The 23,615-nt window shown below is 40.8% G+C and overlaps 1 protein-coding gene across 1 annotated transcript in view; it reads right to left on the reverse strand.

The window, feature by feature from the left end:
- The window catches only part of LOC114051466 (sterol 26-hydroxylase, mitochondrial), a 36,491-nt gene extending 13,295 nt beyond the window's left edge, over positions 1 to 23,196 (reverse strand). Inside the window, 3 exon segments of the mRNA XM_027873858.1 lie at positions 287 to 477; positions 22,199 to 22,485; positions 22,488 to 23,196. Of these exon segments, the coding sequence (XP_027729659.1) occupies positions 287 to 477; positions 22,199 to 22,485; positions 22,488 to 22,734 (725 nt within the window). The 5' untranslated portion in view covers positions 22,735 to 23,196.
- Between the last annotated feature and the right edge of the window lie 419 nt (positions 23,197 to 23,615).

Below are 23,615 nucleotides of genomic sequence, written 5' to 3' on the forward strand. Positions count from 1 at the left end.
CAGTGGAAATGACATCAAAGAAAAGACTTTGGCAATCTGCTTTGCCTCTGCAACCTAAGGACTATGGGACTTTCCATCTGACTTGCAGCTGAAATCTGCCTAGAGAGCAAGAACTATCTTACTTTTCTCTTAGCACAGTGCTTTGCACACCATAAGTGCTTAATAAAAGCTTCATTCATTCATGCATTCATTCATTCATCCATTCCCAATGTACTCCTGGTTGGTTACTGCCCACTAAAGCCGGCAGTGACCAAGCCCCCTCCCATTCCTGTGTCTCCAAGCTCACGTGGTGAAGGGCCCATAGGTCAATCCTCGAATATCACGGTGTGCCTTCCAGAGAGCCATGTCATCACGCATAGGGTACTTCCCCTCCTGCCTCATCAGCTGCTCCATCAGTGATGGACTGGCCAGATTCACGTTGATATAAGGGCCCATAATTGTCTTCCACATTGGCCCATACTTGGCCTTTGAAGCCACCTGCAGGGAACAATCAGGGCTGGGTAACTAGGGGCCTGGAAAAAGCAGGAACTGGGTTTGGGGAGGGGGTAGAGAAGCAAGCTGGGAGAAGGAAAGGAAGGAAGGAAGGAAGGGAGGAAGGAATGGAAGGAGGGAGGGAGGAAGGGGAAGAAAGAAGAAAAGAAAGAAAGGAAGGAAGGAAGAAGGAAAGATTTATTAAATACCTTCTATATGCCAGGCACCATGCTAGACACTTTAGAAATATTACCTCATTTTATCTTCACAACAACCCTGGGAAATAAGTGCTATTATTGTTCCCATTTTATAGATGAGAAAACTGGGGCAGACAGAGGTAAAGTGATTTGCCCAGGGTCATACAGCTTGTGAACATCTGAGGCTGGGATGGAATTCAGGTCTTCCTGAACTCCAGGCCCAATATCTGTGAACTGCGGTACCCTTTAGTAGCCTCTAAGCAGAATTGTCAGATCTACCTACATTCCTGATGTGGCATTTGTGAGAAACTGGGGCATTTGAAGAGTTCCCAGGGTACAGGGTATGCCTAGAGAGGAGGCGGCAAAATGGTTATGGGCTATACCAGTATCTAGTCTAAAGTAAGCTTGGACTCTGCAGCTCAGAGCCCAGACCTATCTCTAGTGTACAAGTTTGGAGGCTGCTGGGGTATTGCAGTGATATACTAGAAAGAACACTATCTTTGGAGTCAGAAAATACTAGCTGGGATCCTGGGAGTGTGACCTCAAGTAAGTTCACTTCTCTTGACTGTGCCTCAATTTCCCAGTCACAGAACAAGGATAAGAATATCTGCAAGCATAGAGGTAACACTTATCAAATTTTAACACGACTGAAAGCTAGGAGGGAAAAGGTTAATATACTAAACAAGAGAATCAGAATCCAAGAGTGTCCTAAAAGATTAGAATGTCACATCAATACTAATAAGATGAATAGAGGAGTGCCATGGTCAGACCTTCACTTTAGGAAAATCACTTGGGTGGTTGAATGGAAAATGGATTGAAGGAGAGAGAGACTTAAAACAGGCAGACCAATCTGCAGGCTATTGTGATAGTCCACAGAGAAATGATGAGAGCTGTACCATGGTGGCAGCAACGTGAATGGAGAAGAGGTGACATATAGGAGAGATGTGTTGAAGGTAGAAATTACAAGACTTGTCACTTGTGGGGTAAGTGTGAGTGAGGAGTTAAGGATGATGGATTTAGAACCTAAGTGTCTAAGAGAAAGGTGATACCCTCAATAGTAATAGGAAAATTTGGAAGAGAGAAGGGTTTGGGGTGAAAGACAAAGCGTTCTATTTTGATCACCTTGAATTTGAGATGCCTATGGAACGTCCAGTTCAATATGTCCAAAAGACAGTTGATGATTTGAGACTAAAGAAATGGATTCTCCTTCACTAGCAGTGTTCAAAGGTTAGATGAGCATGTGTTAGTATGGAACTAAGAACTAAGGCCTCCAAGAATTAGTTCTGTAACAATATCCTTGATCTCATTATCTCTCTTGAATCATTGACCAGATTAGAATTTAGGAAATTTCTTAATTCCTAGTGAAGTCAGAACCACTGACCAGATCAAAAGAGGGAGTTTTCAAAGAAGGCAAATCTTTCCCAAGGGTGTACCCATATTACCATTGTTCTCTTCGGTAAATCATTCAGATTCATCATCGAAAATCATGCGTATAAGAAGCATAGGTTGCCCATGTTGGTTATATGTATGTCCACATGGGTTGTCAAAATACAGTTCAAAGGAAGGCTTAAATAAATATCTCTGTAATCTCAATCACCCTCTCCAAGGAAAAATGAGATTCCTGTATCAAGGGGGAGGATATTGGGGCCACAGAACTAGCCCCTCTGCCCTCTCAAAGAGGATATCAGGTTAGAATTCTATCTACCACCCTAAATATTAGTTTAGAAGAAATTATTTTTTAGCTTCAATTAATTTTTTCCTGGTCTTTATCCCTTAAGAGGGAAAGGATGTTCCAAGCTATATCTGAAGGATTGACTCCCCACTAAATGCCAGTTACACAAATAACATCACAATAGCGAATAGCAAATAAACCCATTTAAACAACCCAATTGCAAACAGAAATCAGAAAAGTTATACAGATTTGCATATGCTGAGCAATACAGAGAGAATGAGCTCTCCCATGGGGAATGAATTATCTCAGCTCAACCAAGAGACAGAGTGAGTCCCCATTCATACACAAGGGGAAATTCCCAGAAGTCTCTAACATGGTATGCTTGAAATAGGGACATTCTCAGGGCTCTGGCTCCTCTACAGTTAGGTTTCTTCCCAGTGATTTTCTCTTCTCCAAAGATAACTTCCTGAAGATAACTCGAAACTTCAGGAGTCCTCTCTAGAAGCCAGAAGTAAGAAAAAAAAAGTTCCACCTTCCAAGCTCTGCTTACTTCACCCCTTCGCATGAAATATTGAGTAATCATTCTCTCTACTAATAAGGACATCTATTGCAAATGCCTAGGCTTGAACCCCAAGTTGCAGGCATTTTTCTCCTTTTCTTGCTGTAGAATTCCTTCATCTTTTGTTTGTTGATACAAAAATGTGGGTTGAAAATTGCTTGAGTCAGAGAAATTCTCCATGTAGCTGGAGGAACTCTATTGAACCAAAACTTTCTTTAAAACAAAATGCTTGTAAAACAATAAATGTGCTTCCAATAGACTTTTTAGCTAAGATATGGAGCATAGGTTGTTTCTTTCCTCATTAGGTCTATCATACTGGGTTTTTGTTATTCATTTACTGGGTTAAGATGGCTTAAGTTCCTTCCAATTCTGAGATTCTGAAAATTTATGATTCTGTAACCTATTTTAACTAAGATGAATGTATCTAGATATTACTTTAGACAGAAAAACATTAGAATATTTATAGAAGCACTCTTCCTGGTAGCAAAACACTGGAAACAAAGTGAGTAGTCATTGGCTAGAGAATGGCTGAATAAATTGTGGAATGTTAACATAATTGAATATTATTGCACCAGAAATAACCAGTATGAAGAATTCAGAGAAATATGAAGACCAACATGAAGTGATGCAGAGCACTGAAAACAGAACTAAGAGAACACAATGATTACAGTAATGTAAATGAAAATAACACTAAAAGGCAGCTGAACTAATATTCATTGCAAAAAAAAAGTCCAACAATCTTTGGTCATGGACAGCAAGGATAAAAGACATCTCTCCTCTTAGGAGACTACAGGTATAGAATATTGCATATAAAATCAGATGTGGCTGCTGAGCAATTTAACTTTGTTTTTTTTAAAAAGCACCTATCTAATCTCTCTCTTTTTCTTTGATTCTTTTTCTTGTGTGTGCGTGTGTGTGTGTGTGTGTGTGTGTGTGTGTGCAGACAATAAATATTTATCAGGCACTTTCTATGTGCTAGATGCTGTGCTCAGCATATCTGCTTATTATATATATATGCACATACATATATACACACAATACATATATGTATACATATAACTTTTAAAAAAATAATATAGTGTAGGACAGCAGAAGCAGTAAAATGGAATATTGATAAGATCACTAAAGTTGGAGTCAGAGGACCTACCTAGCTTTGAATTTTAGCCCTGCCATTTACATTCCATGTTACCTATGTCAACTACTGTTGAGTTCATTTTCTTCATCTATAAAATGATGGTGTCAGACTAGATGTCACCTAAGTTCCTCTTCAGGTCTAAATCTGTGATCCTTTAATACTTAAGAGTATACATGGTGTTGCATCACACACATGCAAAAAAAAATAGTGGAGAGGCCTAATACCCAATGTGATTTATGAAGAAGTTGAAATGGCACTTGGGAAAATGAAATCCAGAAGAGTGACTGGACCCAAAGCACCTCACCACATAAAGAGAATCCGTCTTCCATATGACCTCTTTGAACAACATCTTCTTTGTGTCTACTTGCTTTGTGCTCTGGTTGATTTGTGATAATAAATATAGCTGACCTAAGCTATTTCTGTGGATATAACTGTCAAAGAATCTTGTGTGACCTTAACTTATGCATAGAAGACAGCTTGGTGGAGGAGAGCTTTTAAGGTTACATTTTGCTCTACTGGGCCAAATGTTTTGTTTTGTTTTGTTTTGTTTTTTGTTTTTTGGCAGGGGAAGGAGAAGCAATCAACAAACAATAAATCAAGCAAACAGAATATGATCTTGTGGGGGGGGGGAGTGCATTGGAGGCCAGGGTGAGTGTCCTTTGTTCTATAGTGTTCTATAGCCAGTTTCTGAGATCAGTGACTTTTCTGCTCCATCCTGGCCACTTTCACTTACTTCAGCACCTCAGTGGGTGTGTGCTGAATGGGGGTGCTCCTTCTAACTGGACACATCACAAACTACTGACGAAATATCAACTTCTGCAGCCCTTCTTGCCCATCTACTTCTATAGGTAATCCACTGAGAGACCATGAAACATATTGGGAACTATACTCTAGGTCTCTTGACATTACATGTGTATAAGCAAAGGATACAGAGTAATCATCTTTTACCTCTCATTCTCTCTACCAGAATGGACCATTCCTTCTCCAGTCATATATCACTTCAATGATATCTTTCATGCCACTTTTGTTAGATGATTCATTGTTAGTAATATCCTACAGTCCATTTAGCACTAATTTTTTTGTTGCCAATTATTAACAAAAACAAACATTTAATTGTACAATGAAAAGGAAACAGGCATATATAAGAAAGTATACAAATCTATTACATACAAATTTTAAAGAAAAATATTTATTAAGTTCAACTAGGTAGTAATGAAATTGCTTTGGTTCTGTCTTTTTCTGCACATATTTTTATTTTCTGAAGAGCACTTTATGTATTTATTAATTTATTTTAGCTTTTGAGTTTTAAATTTTTCTCCCCTTCCCTTCCCACCTCCCTACGCAAGACAGTGTGCAATCTGATATTGGCTATACATATACATTCCTATTAAACATATTTTCACATTAGTGATGTTGTAAGTAAGAATTAGAACCAATAGGAGGAACCACCAGAAAGAGGAAACAAAACACAACAGAAGAAAAAAAATAGCAAATCGTATGCTTCGATCTGCATTCTAACTCCACAGTTCTTTCTTCTTTGTCGATAGCATTTTCCATCATGAGGCCTTTGGAGAAATCTTAGATCCTTGTATTGCTGAGAAGGGTTAAGTTTATCAATATTAGTCATCATACAATGTGGCTGTTATTGTGTACAACGTTCTCCTGGTTCTGCTCACTTCACTCAGCATCAGACCATACAAGTCTTTCCAGGTTTTTCTGAAGTCTGCCTGTTCATCATTTCTTATGGCACAATAGTATTCCATTACAATCATATACCACAATTTGTTCAGCCATTCCCCAATTGATGAGCATCCTCTCAATTTCCAATTCTTTGCCACCACAAAAAGAGCTGAAGAGCACTTTAAAAAGTTTCATCGATGTTTTTTTTTTCATGTCTGTTACCCTACCTTGGCATCTTGACCCCTACCAAGTAAATACCCTGCCTTGTGACAAATATGTGCAATCAAGCAAAACAAATGAACATTATGGCCATGCCTAAGACTGAATCTTTTCTGTACCTCAGATTGATTACGTTTCTGCCCCAAAGTGGGAGGCAGGTTTCATCATCAGTCTTTGGTCAGTTCTGAGATCTTTCAAAGTTGTTTCCCTTCATGGTATCATTATGTTCATCATGTCCATTTTTCTTTTGGGTCTGTTTATTTCATTCAACTCTTTCCATAGTTCCCTGAATCCATTATATTCACCATATTTCTTATGGTGCAATGATATTCTATTACATTTATACGCCATGATTTGTTCAGGCCTTCCCCAACTGATAGGCATCCCTTTAGTTTCTTTGTATAACAAAAAAAAAGTGCTGCTATCCATATTCTTATACATATGAATCTTTTTGCTATAAGTACAATTTAGTGACTTTGAGGGAAGAGTTCCAACATGGTTAAACCAATTCATAGCTCTACCAACAATGTATTAATAATAACAGTTAATATCTGTAAAGCACATTAACGTTTGCAAAACACTTTGCAATTATTATCTTATTTGATCCTCTCGACAACCCTGAAAGGGAGAATCTATTAATTATCTTCATATTACAGACAAGGAAACTGAGGCAGGCAAAAGTTAAATGATTTGCCCAAGTCATACAGATAGTAAGTGTCTGAGATTAAATTTAAACTCATGTCTTCCTGATCCCAGGTCCAATATTCTATCCACTGTACCACCTAGCTCTCTGTCTTCTTCCAGCAATAGCTATTTTCCTTTTTTTGTCACTTTTTTCAATCAAATGGTTGGGAAGTAGAACCTCCCAGTTGTCTTAATTTGAATTTTTATCAATATTGAAGATTAGTAGCATATTTATATGATTTCTTCATTGGGAAACTGCCTGTTTATATCTTTTGGCCACTTATCTATTGGGGGAATGGTTCTTGTTCTTGTATGTTTTATCTATTCTTTATATAGCTTGGATATCATACCTTTATCAGAAACCTTATTGTTTCCTTTCTAATTGTGTATATTTTGCTTGGGCAGAAGCTTTCCAATTTTATGTAATCAAAATTGTCATTTTATCATTTATGGTCATGCCTATACCTTGTTTAGTTGAGAATTCTCCCTCTAGCCACAGTTATGGAAAGTATCTTCTTTCTCCTCCCATTCTTTTAAGATACCACCTTTTCTTCTTAGGTCAAGCATCCATTTGGAGTTTGCTGTGGCATATTGTATAAGATGTTGCTTCAAACTTAATTTCTGCCAGGATGCTTTCCAGTTTTCCCAAAAGTTTTTTTTGGTTCAGATAGGGAGTCCTTCCCCAAGCAGTTGGTTTCTTTGGATTTATCAAATACTATGCTACTACTCGGCTACTTCTGAGCTGTTTACCTAATCTGCTCATTGATCAATGTTCTTACTTTTTAAACAATACCAAATGGTTTTGATCATTCCAGTTTACAATATAGTTTGAGATCTAGTATTGCTAGACTCTTTTCTTTTCTCCCTTTAAAAATTAGTTGCCTTGAGATTCTTGACCTTTTATTACTCCAAATGGATTTTCTTATTATTTTGTTTAGTACTATAAATAATTCCTTGATAGGTTAATTGGAATGGCATCAAATCTGTAAATTAATTTGGGCAGAATTATTAATTATATTAGCATGGTCCAACCATGAGCAATTAATATCTTTCCAATTAATTATGTGTGATAGCCCTTAGAACACATTCAGATTTTCCCTTATTAGTGCATTACACAGAATATATCCAGATATTCCCTGATCAGTTCTAAACCAACATGGAGGTTTGGCAAGCCTGCTTCTGGCAATGAGTGACTGAGCAACTGGCACTTTGTGAGGACAAAGAGTCTTCTGGTACACTGAGAAACTGGAAAGACTGATAACTCATGAATTGCTAAGCAAGAACTGAGTGTTCTTCCAAAGGTTCGAATAAATAAGTGGTCTGTCATTTTCCTCCCTGTCAGCTTTTAAGTGAGGAACACTACTTGGAGCTGTATGATAGCAGAGTGAAGCTAGCTGCTTTTCTCCCCACATCTGACAGCCTGGATCCCTGAACATATAGTGCCTCTATTTCTTGTGTGTTTATTTTTTCCTGATCTTAAGTGAATGAATACCATGATATGGAAGTGAACAGATGATGGATGAGTTTAGTAGATTCACTGGGGCCATCAGAGATTCCACTGGCAACCAGCGTCAACAACAAATTTTGCCAGAGTGGTAGTGATCTGTTGTTATCCTTTCCCAATCCTTCTACACCTCCCAAACTTCCCTTTCTCAGTAGAGTGTGTTGCTTTCCTGCTTTACTGAAACAACTTATACATCCATCATGAGATCTTTCAGCAGTTAAAATTCCCTCTACTTCTTTGCCCATTTATCTTCAATAGAGGAAGCATCTGCCGAGAGAGGTAGAAAGACAGTTCCTCAAAGAAGGTAGAAGCTTCAGAGCTTGTGAGTCTTTATGATAAAGCAAAATGCTGTCTGTGAACTCTGAAAAGGTACCAATTCTCCCTAGCAGAGGCGTAAACCTAAGGATGACTTTATAAGGACTCTGCTAAGGAAGAAAAGGACCTTCTGGGCCCAGAGTCAGAAGGTAACCCTGGGCCACATCTGTTCTCTCTTTATAAAGAACTATGGTTCTTTAAGAGGATGTCCATCTTAACCCGACAAACACTTTGGATATTTGTGTGAGAGTGCACCCCAGATTTTGGCTGGAATCTTTTATATCAATTACTTTGAGTTGTTGAGTACATTCTCTCCAGGGACCTTGTGTGTGGATGCTCTTGGGCTAGGAAAAAATGTATCATAACTATTGTTCTTGCCATGCTATCTCAGCAAATACTCTCTTCTAGATGCTAATAAAGTTCTACTGTTTGACTGACAATGAGGAACACACTGGATGAGGGCTCAGGGGCCACTGTGCTAGAAACTCCAGCTTCTTAGGGTTTGAGATGCCTACACCATGTTCCAGTGAAGATGTCTAGCAAGGAGTTGGTAGTGCAGTACTACAGTTCAGTAGAGAAATTAAGGCTGGATACATAGATTTGGGAATCATCTGGCGAGAGCTGATAATAGAACCCATGGGAGCCAACAAGAAAGAAAGAAGGTATAAAGAGAAAGGGAAAATAACCCAGAACAGAACCTTTGGAGATACAAAAGTTTAGAGGATGGAATATGGTTGATGATCCAAGCATAGGAGTCTGAGAAAGAGTGCTTAGACAGGCAGGAAGAGAACCATGATTGAGCAATACAATGGAAGACAAGAGAGAAGGGAGTTTCTAGGTGGAAGAGAGTGTTCAGTAGTACCAAAAGCTGTGGAGACACCAAATAGGATGCAAACAATAACAAAAAGTCCAATAAATAAAGCAATTAAGAGATTGTGAGCATTTTTGGTGATACATTGGAAGCCAGACCACATAGAAGTGAGAAGGGAGTCAGTAATGAGGAAGTGAAGGCTATTTTTTTTCTAGGACTTTTGCAGTGAAACGAAGTAAAACTATTATATGACTGCTTACAAGTTATTGAAAGTTTTTTAAAGGGTAGGGTATATCTGAGTATTTTTTGTAGGCAAAGGGGAGAGGACCAGTATATTAAAGATGAAAGAGATATATTGAATGATCAATAGGGCAAGCTGCTGGAGAAGATGAGAGAGAATGTGATGCAGGGCACAGGCAGAGAGGTTGGCCTTGGCAAGAAGGCCATTTCCCCAGAAGCAGAAGAAAAATGGGCAAAAGATGTAGAAGGATTTTTAGGTTGCTGAAGGATCTCATGATGGATGTATCGGTTGTTTCAGTAAAGCAGGGGAGTATCACACTCTACTGAGAAAGGGAAGTTTGGGAGGTATAGAAGAATTTAGAAAAGATAAGCAGGAAGGAAGGAAAGGAAGGACAGAAGGAGGGAAGGAAAGAAAGAAAGAAAGAAAGAGAGAGAGAGAGAGAGAGAGAGAGAGAGAAAGAAAGAAAGAAAGAAAGAAAGAAAGAAAGAAAGAAAGAAAGAAAGAAAGAAAGAAAGAAAGAAAGAAAGAAAGAAAGAAAGAAAGAAAGAAAGGAAGGAAGGAAGGAAGGAAGGAAGGAAGGAAGGAAGGAAGGAAGGAAGGGAGGAAGGGAGGGAGGGAGGGAGGAAGGAAGGAAGGAAGGAAGGAAGGAAGGAAGGAAGGAAGAAAGAAGGAAAAAGGAAAAAGGGAATGAGGGAGGAAGAAAGAGAGACAGAGAGAGAGAGAAAGAGAAACAGACAGACAGACAAAGACAGAGAGACAGAGAGAATGCTTCACCTCCTGGACTTCACACATTGGAAGTTAGTTCTCCCCTTTCAGCTTCTCCTCTGATTGGCTGGTTCCTCCCAGAACCACCATTTTAAGGAAGGTACCCAGGCCAACCATGTCTCTGGTCCTCTCCAGACTGCACTCCTGACTCTCTCAGACTTTCTCCACAATATCTATATGGGTACCTTCATCTCTTCCTTTTTTTTATCTTCCTGTTATATGTCGTCTTCCACCGTTGGAATATAACCTCTCTGAGGACAGGGACATCCTTCTTTCTGCTTATTTGTGTATTCCCAGTGCTTAGCACTTTGCCAAGCTCAGAATAAGTACTTAATAAATGGTTGTTGACTTTATTCAAAATAAATTCTATTTTTATAGTAAGGGCAAAATTAAGTACCTGAACCTTTACACTCATCTCATTTGGCCACACATCAGTGAAAATAGGTTATATGAAATCTCCAAGATATTATCTAGTGGCAGTTGCATAAATTTTAGGCATGGTGCCTAAAAGGATTAACCAGCTTCTAGGAGACATGCCTTGCAAATTCAACACCATTAAGTAACACAAACATGCATAACACATTCTTAGTCTCAAAACTTAAAAATCTGTTTAACTGATAGTTGTTCCTCATCTCCCAAACTTCCTTCTCCATACCACCCACTACTTCCTCCTTACAGGCTCAGAGCACATCAAATCACCCAATAATTAACCTTGGTAACATAAACACAGAATGTAATTTTGTCATCTTCAAAAAGTAGTCCCTAACTGAGAGAATAGCCTTCAGATAAATCAATAAATCATTAGGTTTAGAAGATATGCTTTAAGACATAAACAATTTTATGCTGACAGGTACCACTTTGTAAGGAGAGAAAGAAGCCCAGTTGAAATTCCCAAATCCTTCTGCTGTGAAAGTCTCATCAAAAGAGTCCCTTTTGGCCTCATTTCTCTCTCATCAGGGTAATCCACATTCCTACTTGAACCAGAGGTACTAAATAAATAGTTAACAGCTTCCCCCTGGCTCTACTTCTTGCCTTGATGCTATGAATGACATCATCCTAGTTCAGGCCGAGTCAAATGTCATGATTTATGTTTATAAAATGCTTCAGCCTATTTATGTCTACCGTGATCTGTCTATTGCCCTTTGAGGAGTCATTTTGATTCTTTGGAGACAGTAGTATTCTATGATTCTCAAGTAGCACCAAAAGAATATTGGTATAGGGTGCTGCTAGGTGGTACAGTGGATAGAGCACCAGCCCTAGAGTCTGGAGGACCTGAGTTCAAATCTGGCCTCAGACACATAATACTAGCTGTGTGACACTGGGCAAGTCACTTAACTCCAATTGCCCTCACCAAAATATGTGTGTGTGTGTATGTACAGATGTGGAAGAATGTTATTGTGTTTCAGAGCGTCCTCAAAAACCTTGTACAATTCCCAAATACAACCCAGCCTGCTCTTTTCTTCCTATTAAATTATAGGTCCACACATACATCAAAGATATAGTTAATGATGGGAATAATATATTCAAATCTTATATATACAAACTCAAACTCAGGCTCAAAGGATCCCAAAAGGACAAATTAACGCCGTAAGAATGTGTTAATAGCCTTGATTTGAATCATAAAGAGCCTGGGATAGTTGCTGGGTAGGTAGATATAGAGAGGGAAAGAGAGACAGATAGGTAAGGAGGGAGGGAGAGACAGAGACAGAACATTAATTAAGACAGTTCTCATCTCTGAGGAGCTTAAATGCCAATGGAGGTCTACAAGCTAAAAGAGATGATAAATTCCCTCCCTCTATGAGGAAACAAACCACATACTGAGGATTGGAGAGGGGGAAAGAAGGGAGTTAGATGGGCCAATTAGGAGGTTAATGTAAGAGTCTAAGATTGTGGCTATATGGACGGAAAGAAGGGGACGGACATGAGAAATGTTGTGGAGGCAGAATCAACAGAACTTGACAAGTGATTGAATATTGGATGAGGGGGGAAAAAATGAAAATTTGATAATGACTTATGATTGTAAATCTGTTTGACTGGAAAGATGGTGGTACCCTTGACACCTTGGTGCTGCCTCCTTCAGCTTGTACTTGTAAAGATGATTTTATAAGATTTTATATTTATTCCATCACATTTCATCTTATTAGAAGTGTCCAAATGTTCTAGCCTGTGTTAGTCACTTGGATCCTGACTCCATTGTCCAGTGTCAGCTATCCCTCTGAGGTTTGTATAATCTGCAAATCAGAGATGACAGAACTGGGGGACTGAATCCAGGTCTCTTCAATCCTGTGCCAGGACTCCTTCCACTACAACACTTTTCTCTTTGTCTGACTCATGTGAGGTTTTCTCCCCCCACAAGGTACTCTACTTTTGAAACAAGTCAATTTTGTGTTGGCTGAACTACTAAAAAAATGGATTTGTATACACCTAATCCAGGAGATTAGGATCAGCTAGGTGGTGCAGTAGATAACTCACTGGACCTGGAGTTGGGAAGATCTGAGTTCAAATCCAACCTCAGACACTTACTAGCTGCGTGACCCTGGGCAAGTCACTTAACCCCAATTTGCTTCAGTTCCTCTCTGCAAAATAGGGACACACTGGAGAAAGAAATAGCAAACCACTCCAGTATCTTTGCCAAGAAAACCCCATGGATGGGGTCATACAGAGACGGACACGACTGAACAATAATCCAGGAGAAGCAAGAGGATAAGATCACCTTAAGGAGTCCCAAAAGGTCAGGAATGGTTGGTGATAACAACCATTGCAGCAGCAGGATCCTAGCTCCAGATTTTATAAGGCCCATAGAGCTGGCATAAACAGTGAAGGGGAAACCCCAGAGTAAGACAACTAGTAACAGCTGTGATTATTCATGCCTATTCTCCAGGCATTTTCACGCTCAGTTCCCACTTGAACAGTAGATCCTTTTACTAAGCTGGTCACATTTTAACAAAGTAGAAGCCTAAGAAAAAGTTAAAATAAGCAAGCAATAGTAATAATAATTATAATAATAAACTATCAGGCCTTGTGGAATGTAAGGTCCTCCAGACCCTCCTTTTTTTTTTTAAACAGATGACATTGACTGATTGCATCAGGCCCCAGAACAATGGAGATTTCAAGCTTCTCATAAAAGCAAAGGCCCATATTTTCAAAACTATCATTCTACCACTGTTATAATATAGCAGAGAGATGGAAAAAATAAAAATAAGTATTGCTCAGAAAGCAATGGAGAGGCATATGAGGGAATGTGAGCAGATTGCAATGTTAAACCAACAGGAGTAAAAAACATTATCTACATGGTAGAGAGAGAGAGGAAATGGATTGGTCACATGGTAAGAATGAAGGACGGCTGGCAGATGCCCAGAAAGTTCCCCTCACACACTCACATTGTCAGCAAGGCCTCCAGCACATTGGGTGGCCCGCCAGGGTGAGCTTAGTGAAGACGTTTAGAGCTGCACAGAATGGGTAGGCATGGATAGTAGGGAGCTTTCGGGCTGAAAAGATCACAGAGTGAGTGAAGAGTTGGGAGAAGAATGTTAAATCCTCTGCTAAACTCCTCAGATGCTTCATTGGGGCATGGAGGGCATGGTGTTAAAGGTAGGTCAATGAAGCAAAAATTCTGTCAGGCCTTTCCAAGCTAGAAAGGATTACGTGTCAGAAGACCTTAATTCAAATATTGGGTCTGTCGATTACCAGGGTGACCTTGAACAAGTCACTTTCTCACTCAGTAATGACAGGGTTAGACAAGAAGATCTCTAAGCCTCTTTCCAACTCTGCTCTCTATGATCCAACAGTGAATTGTGTATCTGATTGTTTGAAGACAAACTAGCCAGACATGGACAGGCTTATCACCAGAGTGCTGGGTCAACAGGTGGTAATTTTTTTTCTGGTCTCAGTAATTCAGTAGATAATGCACTGAGTCATGGAGAGATCATATTCTATGATCCTGACAGATGGGGTATTCACCAATGAAGTAAACAATAATACAATAATTAAATGATGAAGTCCTCTAGGATTGCAGGGAGATGAGTTAAGGAAGGACCTTACCTCTTATTTCAGTGAGAAAAGTGAGACCATTCAATGTGACCTCCCTCTTTTCCCCTTCTCTTTATCTCAAAATCTCTTGATATCAACCCCACTCCATCCTCCCTTCCCCCATTTTCTGACAATGAGGCAGCCCTTCTCCTAGCCAAGGCCATCCCCTCCACTTGTGCCTTTGAACCCATCCCTCCCATCTTTTGAAGATTGCAACCTCAATCATCTCCCCTCCCTTTCTAGAATCTTCAACCACTCCCGTTCTATTTGTTCCTTTCTTACTGCCTTCCAACATACCCAAATCTTTTCCAAACCCCCAAAATCTTCCCTAGACTGGTCCTTAAGCCATCATCCTATCTCTCTTCCCCTTTTCTAAGCGAAACTCTTAGAAAACATTATTTACACTTATTGCTTTCACTTCCTCTCCTCTCACTTCACTCCTCAATTTTTCAATCTGGTTTTATCATTCAACTGAAATTGCTTCAAAGTCACCAGTAACTCCTTACTTGCCAAATTTTAAGGATTCTTCTCAGTCCTCACCCTTCTTAACCTATCTGCTGCATTTGACAATGTTGAACCCTTTCCACTCCTGAATGCTCTCTTTTCTCTGGGTTTTTGCGACACTACTCTCCTGGTTCTCCTTCTACCCATCTAATCGCTCCTTCTGTGCTTCCTTTGTTGGTTCATCATCCCCACATTATGCATCCTAACTTCAGGTGTTCATGAAGGCTCTGTCCTAAGTCCCCTTTCCTTCTCTACACACTCTTAATGACTTCATTAGCTTTCACGGATTTAATTATCATCTTTAGGATGATGTCACAGATCTATATATGCAGCTCCAGTCTCTCCCCCGAGCTTCAGTAACATACTACCAAATGTCAACTAGACACTTCAGATTAGAGGTCTTGGAGACATCTCAAACTCAACATGCTCAAAACTGAACTGTCTTCCCTCAAATCCTTCTCTACTTCTGTTGAAGGTAATCCTTCCAATCTTCTAGTTTGATAACGTCAGCTTTATCCTCAGCTCCTCACCCTCTCTCATCATATCCAATCAATTGCCAAATCCTTGCCCTGTCTATCTTCACATCTTTCCTGTCTGGTCCCTTCTCTCTACTGACACAGCTACCACTTGAATCAAGCCTGCATCATCTTTTACCTAGACAATTACAATAACCTTCTAACTGGTCTTCCTGACTCAAAGTTCTGATCTGACAGTCCATCTCACATGCAGTTGCCAATGTGATTTTCCTTAAGCATAGATAGAACCAACTCATTTCCCTCATCTCTGGGATAAAACATAAACTCCACTTTCACCCCAGAAGCCTTCTCAACCTGAAGATGCCTTCACTTTCCCAGTCCCCTTCTCTGGTGACTGCCTCCCTGGGACTACCACTTTAGGAGGTGTCTAGCTCATTCATGCTAACGCCCTCTGGACTTGCCCTCTTTGTCTTCGTGTACCCTTCCTTCCTTCAAACTCCTTCTTCTCTATTTACAGTTCCCTTTTTTGTGTTGTCTTCCCCCATTGGAATGTAAACTTTTAGAGGGTCACTGTCTTTCTAGCTTACATTTGTATTCCCAGTGCTTAGCAGAGTGCCTGGAATATTTTATTTCATTCTTTGAACACGTATCCCGTTGCCTTGCCTGGTGTCTGGCATTGTCAGCACTGAATAAATGTTCATAGATTGGTTGATATTCTAAACAAGCAAAATCTTCATAAATCATACAGTGTGACAGAGGTGTCAGTTAACAAGACGATTGTTATTTGTGACTTACTTGCTATTGAGGTGACTAAGTTTCACAAGGAAGTAGGAAAGCAATGTGATTTCCCCCCAGTTTCTCTCTCGTCCTCCATGCTGTCCACCATGCTTGAAAGGCACAGCCTCTTCACCTCCTTTGTTCATATTGTTTATCTTCCTTCAAAGTTGAATCCAAGAGTCCTCTTCTCATGAGTCATCTTCTTGGATTCTTCCTACTGAGTGTTTTCTTGTTCCCAAAATTTTCTAGAGTACTGTGTCTGCGTCACTCCATTCCTCCCATTCCTCCAGATCTTGTATATATCTCTGTAGAGACATATTTCTAGAGCTATCTCCTCCCCCTTTCATCCCCCAGTGGAATATTAAATTCCTTGAAGGTTCGGATTGTGTCGTTTTTATATCCCCAATATCTTGCTTGATGCCCTATACAGTTACATACGTACGCACATATACATACACATGTTAAATGAATAAATGAGAGAATGAATGTCTCATCCCTGCTTCTAGACTGCAAACTTCTTGAGGGCGGAGACTATGCCAGTTTTCATCTTTGTGGAGAACATAGCCACTCACTGTATATCTATTTAATTGAACAATCCTCACAACTACCCAGAGAGAAAGTTAAAGCAGGTATCATTATCCCAATTCAATAGATGAAGGAACAGAGGCCAGAGAGGTTGTGCGTTCTCTAACATATGCTGTGAAATCAGGATTCTAAGCCTAGTAGGTCCTAGGCCTGACATTTTGTTCTTATGCTTCTAAGAATGCTCGGCATTCTCGCCTAAGTCTATGAGTCTATATTGCCATCCTGAAGATCTATGAGAAATTGCTTTCCTAACTTCCAGATCTCATACTCTATCCCACACAATGATTTTCAACTGTACAGCTGCTTGGGAAAAATCTCTCAGCAGAACCGAACTACAATATAGAATGTGCTCTCCTGTTTCCCACCATACTTTGGGCATTCATTAGGCTTCTCACATTTCTGGAAGTTAAATAGAGCAGATGAGGGTTTAAGGGACTTGGGTTACTCAGCACTCAGAAAGATATTTCTGCAGTGAGAGAGTGAGGGAATGACTTTTCCATCAGTCTCTCAGGTGCTGAGTGCTGTGCAACCACTGAAAATTGTGAACTGGATAGAGGAAAGGTGGACATACAGAGCAGACCCACAGAGGGGATAGGTACACAGTGGGAAGGAACACTGTGAGAAGACACAATCACGAAGCCCACTTTCCCAAGCCTGGAAGGCCAGGATCATTTCCAGTTCCACTTTTCATTTCATCCTTGGCTTCTGGGCTGGAGCCAGGAATTTTATATTAACAGCACACCCATAAGTAGTTAAAGGCAGGGGTACGCTGGACCCCAGATCGAACAGGCTCTGAGTGCTGACTGTTAAATTTTCAATGTGAGCATTTACCCTTCAGAAATTGGCAAATGCTAAAAATCAGGCCTTGATTTATTGTTTTATTGATTGTCTAGAGTTGGTAAAATTAATGTAGATTAAACTTAAGAGTGTGTCATGTATACATGGGGAGGAGGGAGAGCTGGTTGTTTAAACATTAACTAGCACTCCACTGGTTATAGGGCATATAAAAATGTAAAAACTGAGAGTGAGGAAAGGAGAGAACCTTCCAGCTGGGGCCTGGGTACTGGCCCTGGGCCAATGGTCTCAAATGTCCTGTATTCAATCTGATACCCAATTCCTGCCTATTCTTCTGGAGCATTTCTCCAAATAGCCTTTTTCTCTTAGGCCCATTGTCTTTAACCCCAATCGAAGCATTCATCTCCCAGCAGCCTCCTGGCTTAGCCTCCCTCCTTCTAGCCTCTCTCTCCCCTCTAACATCCATCCTAGACACCGATGTTATAATAAATAATAATTTCTACTCGAATAGCACTCTCCTCTCAACAAACAATGAGCAAAGTTCAAGTGCCCACACCGGTGACTCAGCAGAAAAGTGTGCGTGAGGTACAGTGATGTGCACAGGGCCAGGAGGCTCATAGGTGACAAAGGTGATTCTTTTTATTGATCTTCTAAGTCCAAGTTCAGGGCTCTTTCAACTACACCCACACCCCCCTACTTGACTCCAAGTCTCCTGAAACATTACTTTGATCATGTCATGTCTATCCAGGTGGTGAAGTAGATAGAGTTCAGGGCCTGCAGTCAGGAAGATCTTGAGTTCAAATCTGGCTTCGGATACTTACTGTGTGACCCTGGGCAAGTCACTTAATCTCCATTTGCCTCAGTTTCCTCAACTGCACAATGAGGATAATAATAAGTACCTGCCTTGCAGGGCTGTTGTGAGCATTACATGAGATAAAATTTGTAAAGAGTTTAGCACAGTGCCTGGCACATAGTAGGTGCTACAAATGCTTATTCCTTTCCCTCACCCAGTAACCAACAGTGTGCCCTTTATTGTCTACCTTAGCAGGTCTAACCTGAGAATCACAGACTATTTAGAGATGCCAGGAACCTGACCTAGCCTAACCTCCTAATTTTACAGACAAGGTAAATGAGATCCAGGGAGGGTAAGAGATTTGTTCAACATCATGAATCAGAGTTAGCAGTGGAGCAAAAACTAGAAGCCAGGATCTCCTGATCCCTGGTTCACTGTTCCTTCTACGACACATACCTGCATTTTAGTCTGATCTTCAAGACCCTCCACCAATGCCCACCTCCATCCCCAAACTCACCTAAGGTCCTCCTAAAGGGCTTTCTAAGGCCCTCCCCAGCTCAAACAGTCTATAGTCTTAATGGAATTATCATTCATTATTTTTATTATAGCTCTTTGCATGTCTATTTTCTCTTGTTGCTCTAAGCTATGTAAGGGGCAATATCCCCAACTTATCTAATTGTGTGTATGTCTCCCAAGGCTAAGCACTCTATTTTGCACATGGTAACTGATTGTTGAAATGCCAAATGTAGACTCAAATCCAAAGGTCTCATGACGAAACATGCTATCCAGCTCCAGATAGACAGCTAATGGAGTCAAAGAACAGAATAAAGCAAATCTGCTTAGCCTTTTTTTTGTGTGACATGGCTAATGTAGGAATTTGGTTTAATTGACTGTACGTATTTGTAAAGAGTTTCATTTTTCCTCCCTTTCTTATGGATGGGAAAAGGGGAGATGGGAGGGAGAAAATTCCAAAATGAAAAAGAAAAAAATTTGAATTTTTAAAAATGGTAGGTTGAGTTTTTCAGGTTCTCAAATGGTTTGTTTCTTTTGAGGAATCAACATCCCATCCTAGGCCCTACTCCACAGTAATATAAACACAAAAAGTGTTTGATATTGGATTAGTAATTAAAGCACTGTGTTGTCCTCTCTTCTGCCTCTATTATATGCCTTTTTCACTCCCATAGAAAATCTCTAGCTTCCTTCCAATACATAATCCAGGTGCTCCCTCCTACATTTCCTGTTTCTGTTCCCCAATTACCATCACTGTCTCCCTCCTGAAATCACTTTGCAATCATTTTGCCTATACACTGTGTTTTGTTGTTGTTCAGGCATTTCAGTCATGTCTGACTTTTCATTATCCCATTTGGGGTTTTCTTGGCCAAGATACTGGAGCAGTTTGCCATTTCCTTCTCCAGGTCATTTTACAGATGAGTAAACTGAGGCAAACAGGGTTAAGTGACTTTCTCAGGGTACCTTACACAGGTAGTCAGTGTCTGAGGCCAGATTTGAACTCGGGAAGATGAGTCTTCCTGACTCCAGACCTGGCACTCTTTCCACTGCACTACCTAGCTGTCCATATACTGTTTACTCACTTTTATAAATGTTGTGTCCCACTAAGAGTATAAGAAGGCCCTTGAGGGCAGAACCATTCTGTTTTTACACCTTCAAAGATAGATATATAAATATATGTCTATATGTATGTGTGTATATGTCTATGTATGGGTCTGTGTATATGTATGTATGTATATATGTATGTACGTGTATATACTGCACAAATGTCTGCTGCGTTGAATTCAGTCACACCCAAATTCACCATTTCCTCTCCAAACAAACTGCAAGTGGCTCATTGGCCTTTTCACAGTACAGACTTCCATCAGGTCAAGCACCCATTGTTTCAAAGGCCTTCTTGGGGAACATGAGTGTGCTCCTTGTACAAAATCCCTTAGATATGAAAGCCCTCATCTCTGCCTTGTACATGCTCGGACTCACAGTTGATATAGCAAGGAATTATAGTGGAAAAATCACGGGACTTGGAGCAAAGTTCCTGGGCTCAGATTTTGATGCTGATACTGACTACTACATTTGATGCTGATACTAATTACAAATGAGTAGGCCACCTGACCTCATTTGGCCTGCTTCCTCATCTGTCCGGTGAAAATACTAATACTTTTGCTACCAAACTCTAGGGGTTATTTGTGAGGAAAGCACTTTATAAGCCTTGAAGGTGCTACCACATGTGAGTTACTGTTTTTTTTTCCCTTTGTAAGTGCCTTCGTGTTCTTGTTTCTCTCTCTCTCTCTCTCTCTCTCTCTCTCTCTCTCTCTCTCTCTCTCTCTCTCTCTCTCTCTCTCTCTCCCTCCTCCCCGACCCCCCTTCATTATTTTCTCTCCTCTTTGTCAGGCTTCTGCCTTATCATTTATTCTTACATTCTTTAGTATTCAAAAGGATAAAAATTCTAATAAAAATGATGTACTTTTTCAATAAGGGCAATGATTTTAAACTTCATTGCAGCCATTCTTCCAAAACTGATCAGTTGTATTGCCCTCTACAATATAATGGAGGATTCCCCTGCTCCATCTCCCAGCCTGACTTGTCCTTAATCCTCTCCAAACACTTTCCCCTAACCATCCTCTTCCATCTTTGCGTCTGCCAGGCCTTCCACCATGTCCAGAATATTATCCCTCCTCATTCCCGCCTTTTAGTTCCTTACCTTCCTTTCAACTTCAGCTCCACCACCAACTATTGCACAGTTGGCCTGTCTGATATCCCCCTTCCCCCTCCCCAAGGGCTCTCGGTCCTTGAATTACCATGGAGCACTTTGGTCTCTTCTCTGCCTACTCCCCTCTCCTCCCCTCCCCATATTATCCTTATTATCTCTTAGAGGGCACATGCCCCTAGTTGAATGGAAGTTCATTCAAGCTAGAAAACTGTGTCACTTTTTGTCTCTGTACCCTCCCCCCCAGCCTGAGATTAGACCTTTCCATCTAACTATATATGTGCATGTGCATATGTATTTGTATGTGCATATGCATGTGTGTACATATATGTACATATGCATATGCATGTGTGCGCATACCTATATCATGTGTGTATACACTGTGTATACACATGCACATACATACACACATACATATAGCATAAGCATATTATGTAACAGTCAGAAAGATCTGTTTTCATTAGTCCTTCATTAATTTATATGTGTATAGATCCATGTACATATGATATGTACACATATATATGCAAGAAGACATACATATACACATACAAATATGCATATATAAACCCTCAAAACGATTTGTTTTCACTAACCCTTCATTAAGCTATGTGTGTATACATGTGTGTATGTATGTTTGTGCATATTTACACATATGTATGTATATGTGTGTACATGAATATAAACCCCCAGAAAGCTGTTTTCTTTAACCCTTCATTAAGCTGTATGTGTGTATATGCGTATGAAATGCATTCTCATGTGTATATGCATATATACATGTATGCCAACACATGTACATGTGTATATACATGTATACATATATGGCTTAATTAAGAGTTGGTGAAAACAGATCTTTCTGTGGGTCTGTTACTATGGATGAAGGAAATGGACTTCAGTACGTTCAGAGAACTGAAGCATATTTGTTGCAGTCCCATATGTTTGTTTGCTGCCCTTTCCCCTCATTTCTTATTTTCATTTTTCAGTTCCTCTCTAAAGCCGTTCATAATTCTCCCCAGTTGAGCGTTGGAAAGTCATTTTAGAACACTGAATGGAGTCAGAGGCCCTGGATTCAAATCCCACATGCCCAATACCTCTGTAACCTTGGGCCTCATTTTCTCCATGGCTCTGAGACCTCTTCCAGCTTCAGAGCCCCGGGAGCCCTCCCGGAACCTCTAGTCCCATGAGCTCTGGCATCCCTTTCTCAACCAAAACCTCCCTATCCTGCGCAGCAGACACCAGCCCAGGAGCGCTCTCCCACCTCTCCCCTGGTTACCTGAAGATCGTGCATGTGAAAGACATTGCCTTGCACAAACAGTTGGAAAAAACTACGCAACCAGCTCGGCCCTGGAAGCTCTTCCGGACTGCGCAGCTGCCGGTCTCGGGGCCCAGCTGAGGACACAGTGCCTGGATCCGTAGTCAGCGCTGTGGGAAGTGCAGCTGAGTCCACAGCCTTCGCCCTCGCCCCGAGGGAACAACGCGCCGGAGCCCTTCGCAGAGGCGCCAACAGGCGCGCCAAGCGACCCCGCATCGCCAGGGACCTGACGTTCTGCATGCCAGCTCCAAGTACCAGGACCTAGGTCCTGGACCAGACTCCCGGGAGGAGACGGACAGACCAGGGCGAGGGGCGGAGTCCCAGAGAAAAAAAGACACATTGTTCTGTACCCAGATCCCTGAGATGCCTCCCCTTTGCATCCATGGCCACACGTCCCGACGCTTACCTAACGACCCACCTTCCCACCTCCCCCACGGCTTCTGAGGCGGTCTGGCACTGTAGGAAAGGAAAGACCTCTTCCCACATTTGAGGAGCATGGGGAGATGCTGCTTTGACCTCCCACAGGGGATGAATGGCAGTGGGATGAAGAGGGTGCCTTCTAGAGGGAGGGCCCAACGAGCCCAGAAAGGGAGTTGCGAGGTGGAGCAAGAAACCGGCAGAGACCTATGGGTCTGTGTTCTAGACTCATAGTTCCTTCAAGTCACAACAGTTCTTTACACACTTCTCCTGGAACTGTCTCTTCCACTACACCCAAAGTCAGAAGTAGGGAAGGGGAGTGTCTTCTATCTTTATTTCTTCGATCAGAGTCCCTAGCTCTCCCAAATCTAGAGACCTGAGGGTCTGGATTAGAATAAATAAAAACAGAGTATATCTCCACAATCTATGCCTTTTCCTGGTACAACTCCTCTTCACCCTCGGGCCTAAACACTCCAACTCTTTCTGTGACTGAGCTAGGAACCCTCCTCTTCTTCCCCCCCTCCACATGTGGGGGAAGGGGGAAGGTGGAAGGGAGAAAAAAAAAAGACTGATAATTGAAAAAACCCACAATTAAAAGTGTGAGGGGAGTAGACTACATAGTTTCTGAGGTCTTTTCCAGCTCTGAAGCTTATGCTCTTATGAAATCATGACAAACTAATCTTAGAAGAAGGACTTTACCTGATAAGTACTCTGCTCCCAACTGATAATCTAGTTGCCTATTAACTTGCTTCTAAGGTCGCGGCTATCATTATTGACAATATTATTATGAACACAGCAGTTTATGTCTGAAATTTGTGTCTCACTAATCTTTGGAACTCATTCCTACAGCAGTTTGTAGGCATTTCTTAGTGTTTAAATAAAATTCTTGGTATATGAGTTTCTTTCCACTTTATTCCTCATATAAAGCACAAGTGGCTAATAACTGCTTAGTAATACCAAG

The sequence above is a fragment of the Vombatus ursinus genome, unplaced genomic scaffold (assembly GCF_900497805.2).
Source record: "Vombatus ursinus unplaced genomic scaffold, bare-nosed wombat genome assembly UNPS02014802.1, whole genome shotgun sequence".
Lineage (NCBI taxonomy): Eukaryota > Metazoa > Chordata > Mammalia > Diprotodontia > Vombatidae > Vombatus > Vombatus ursinus.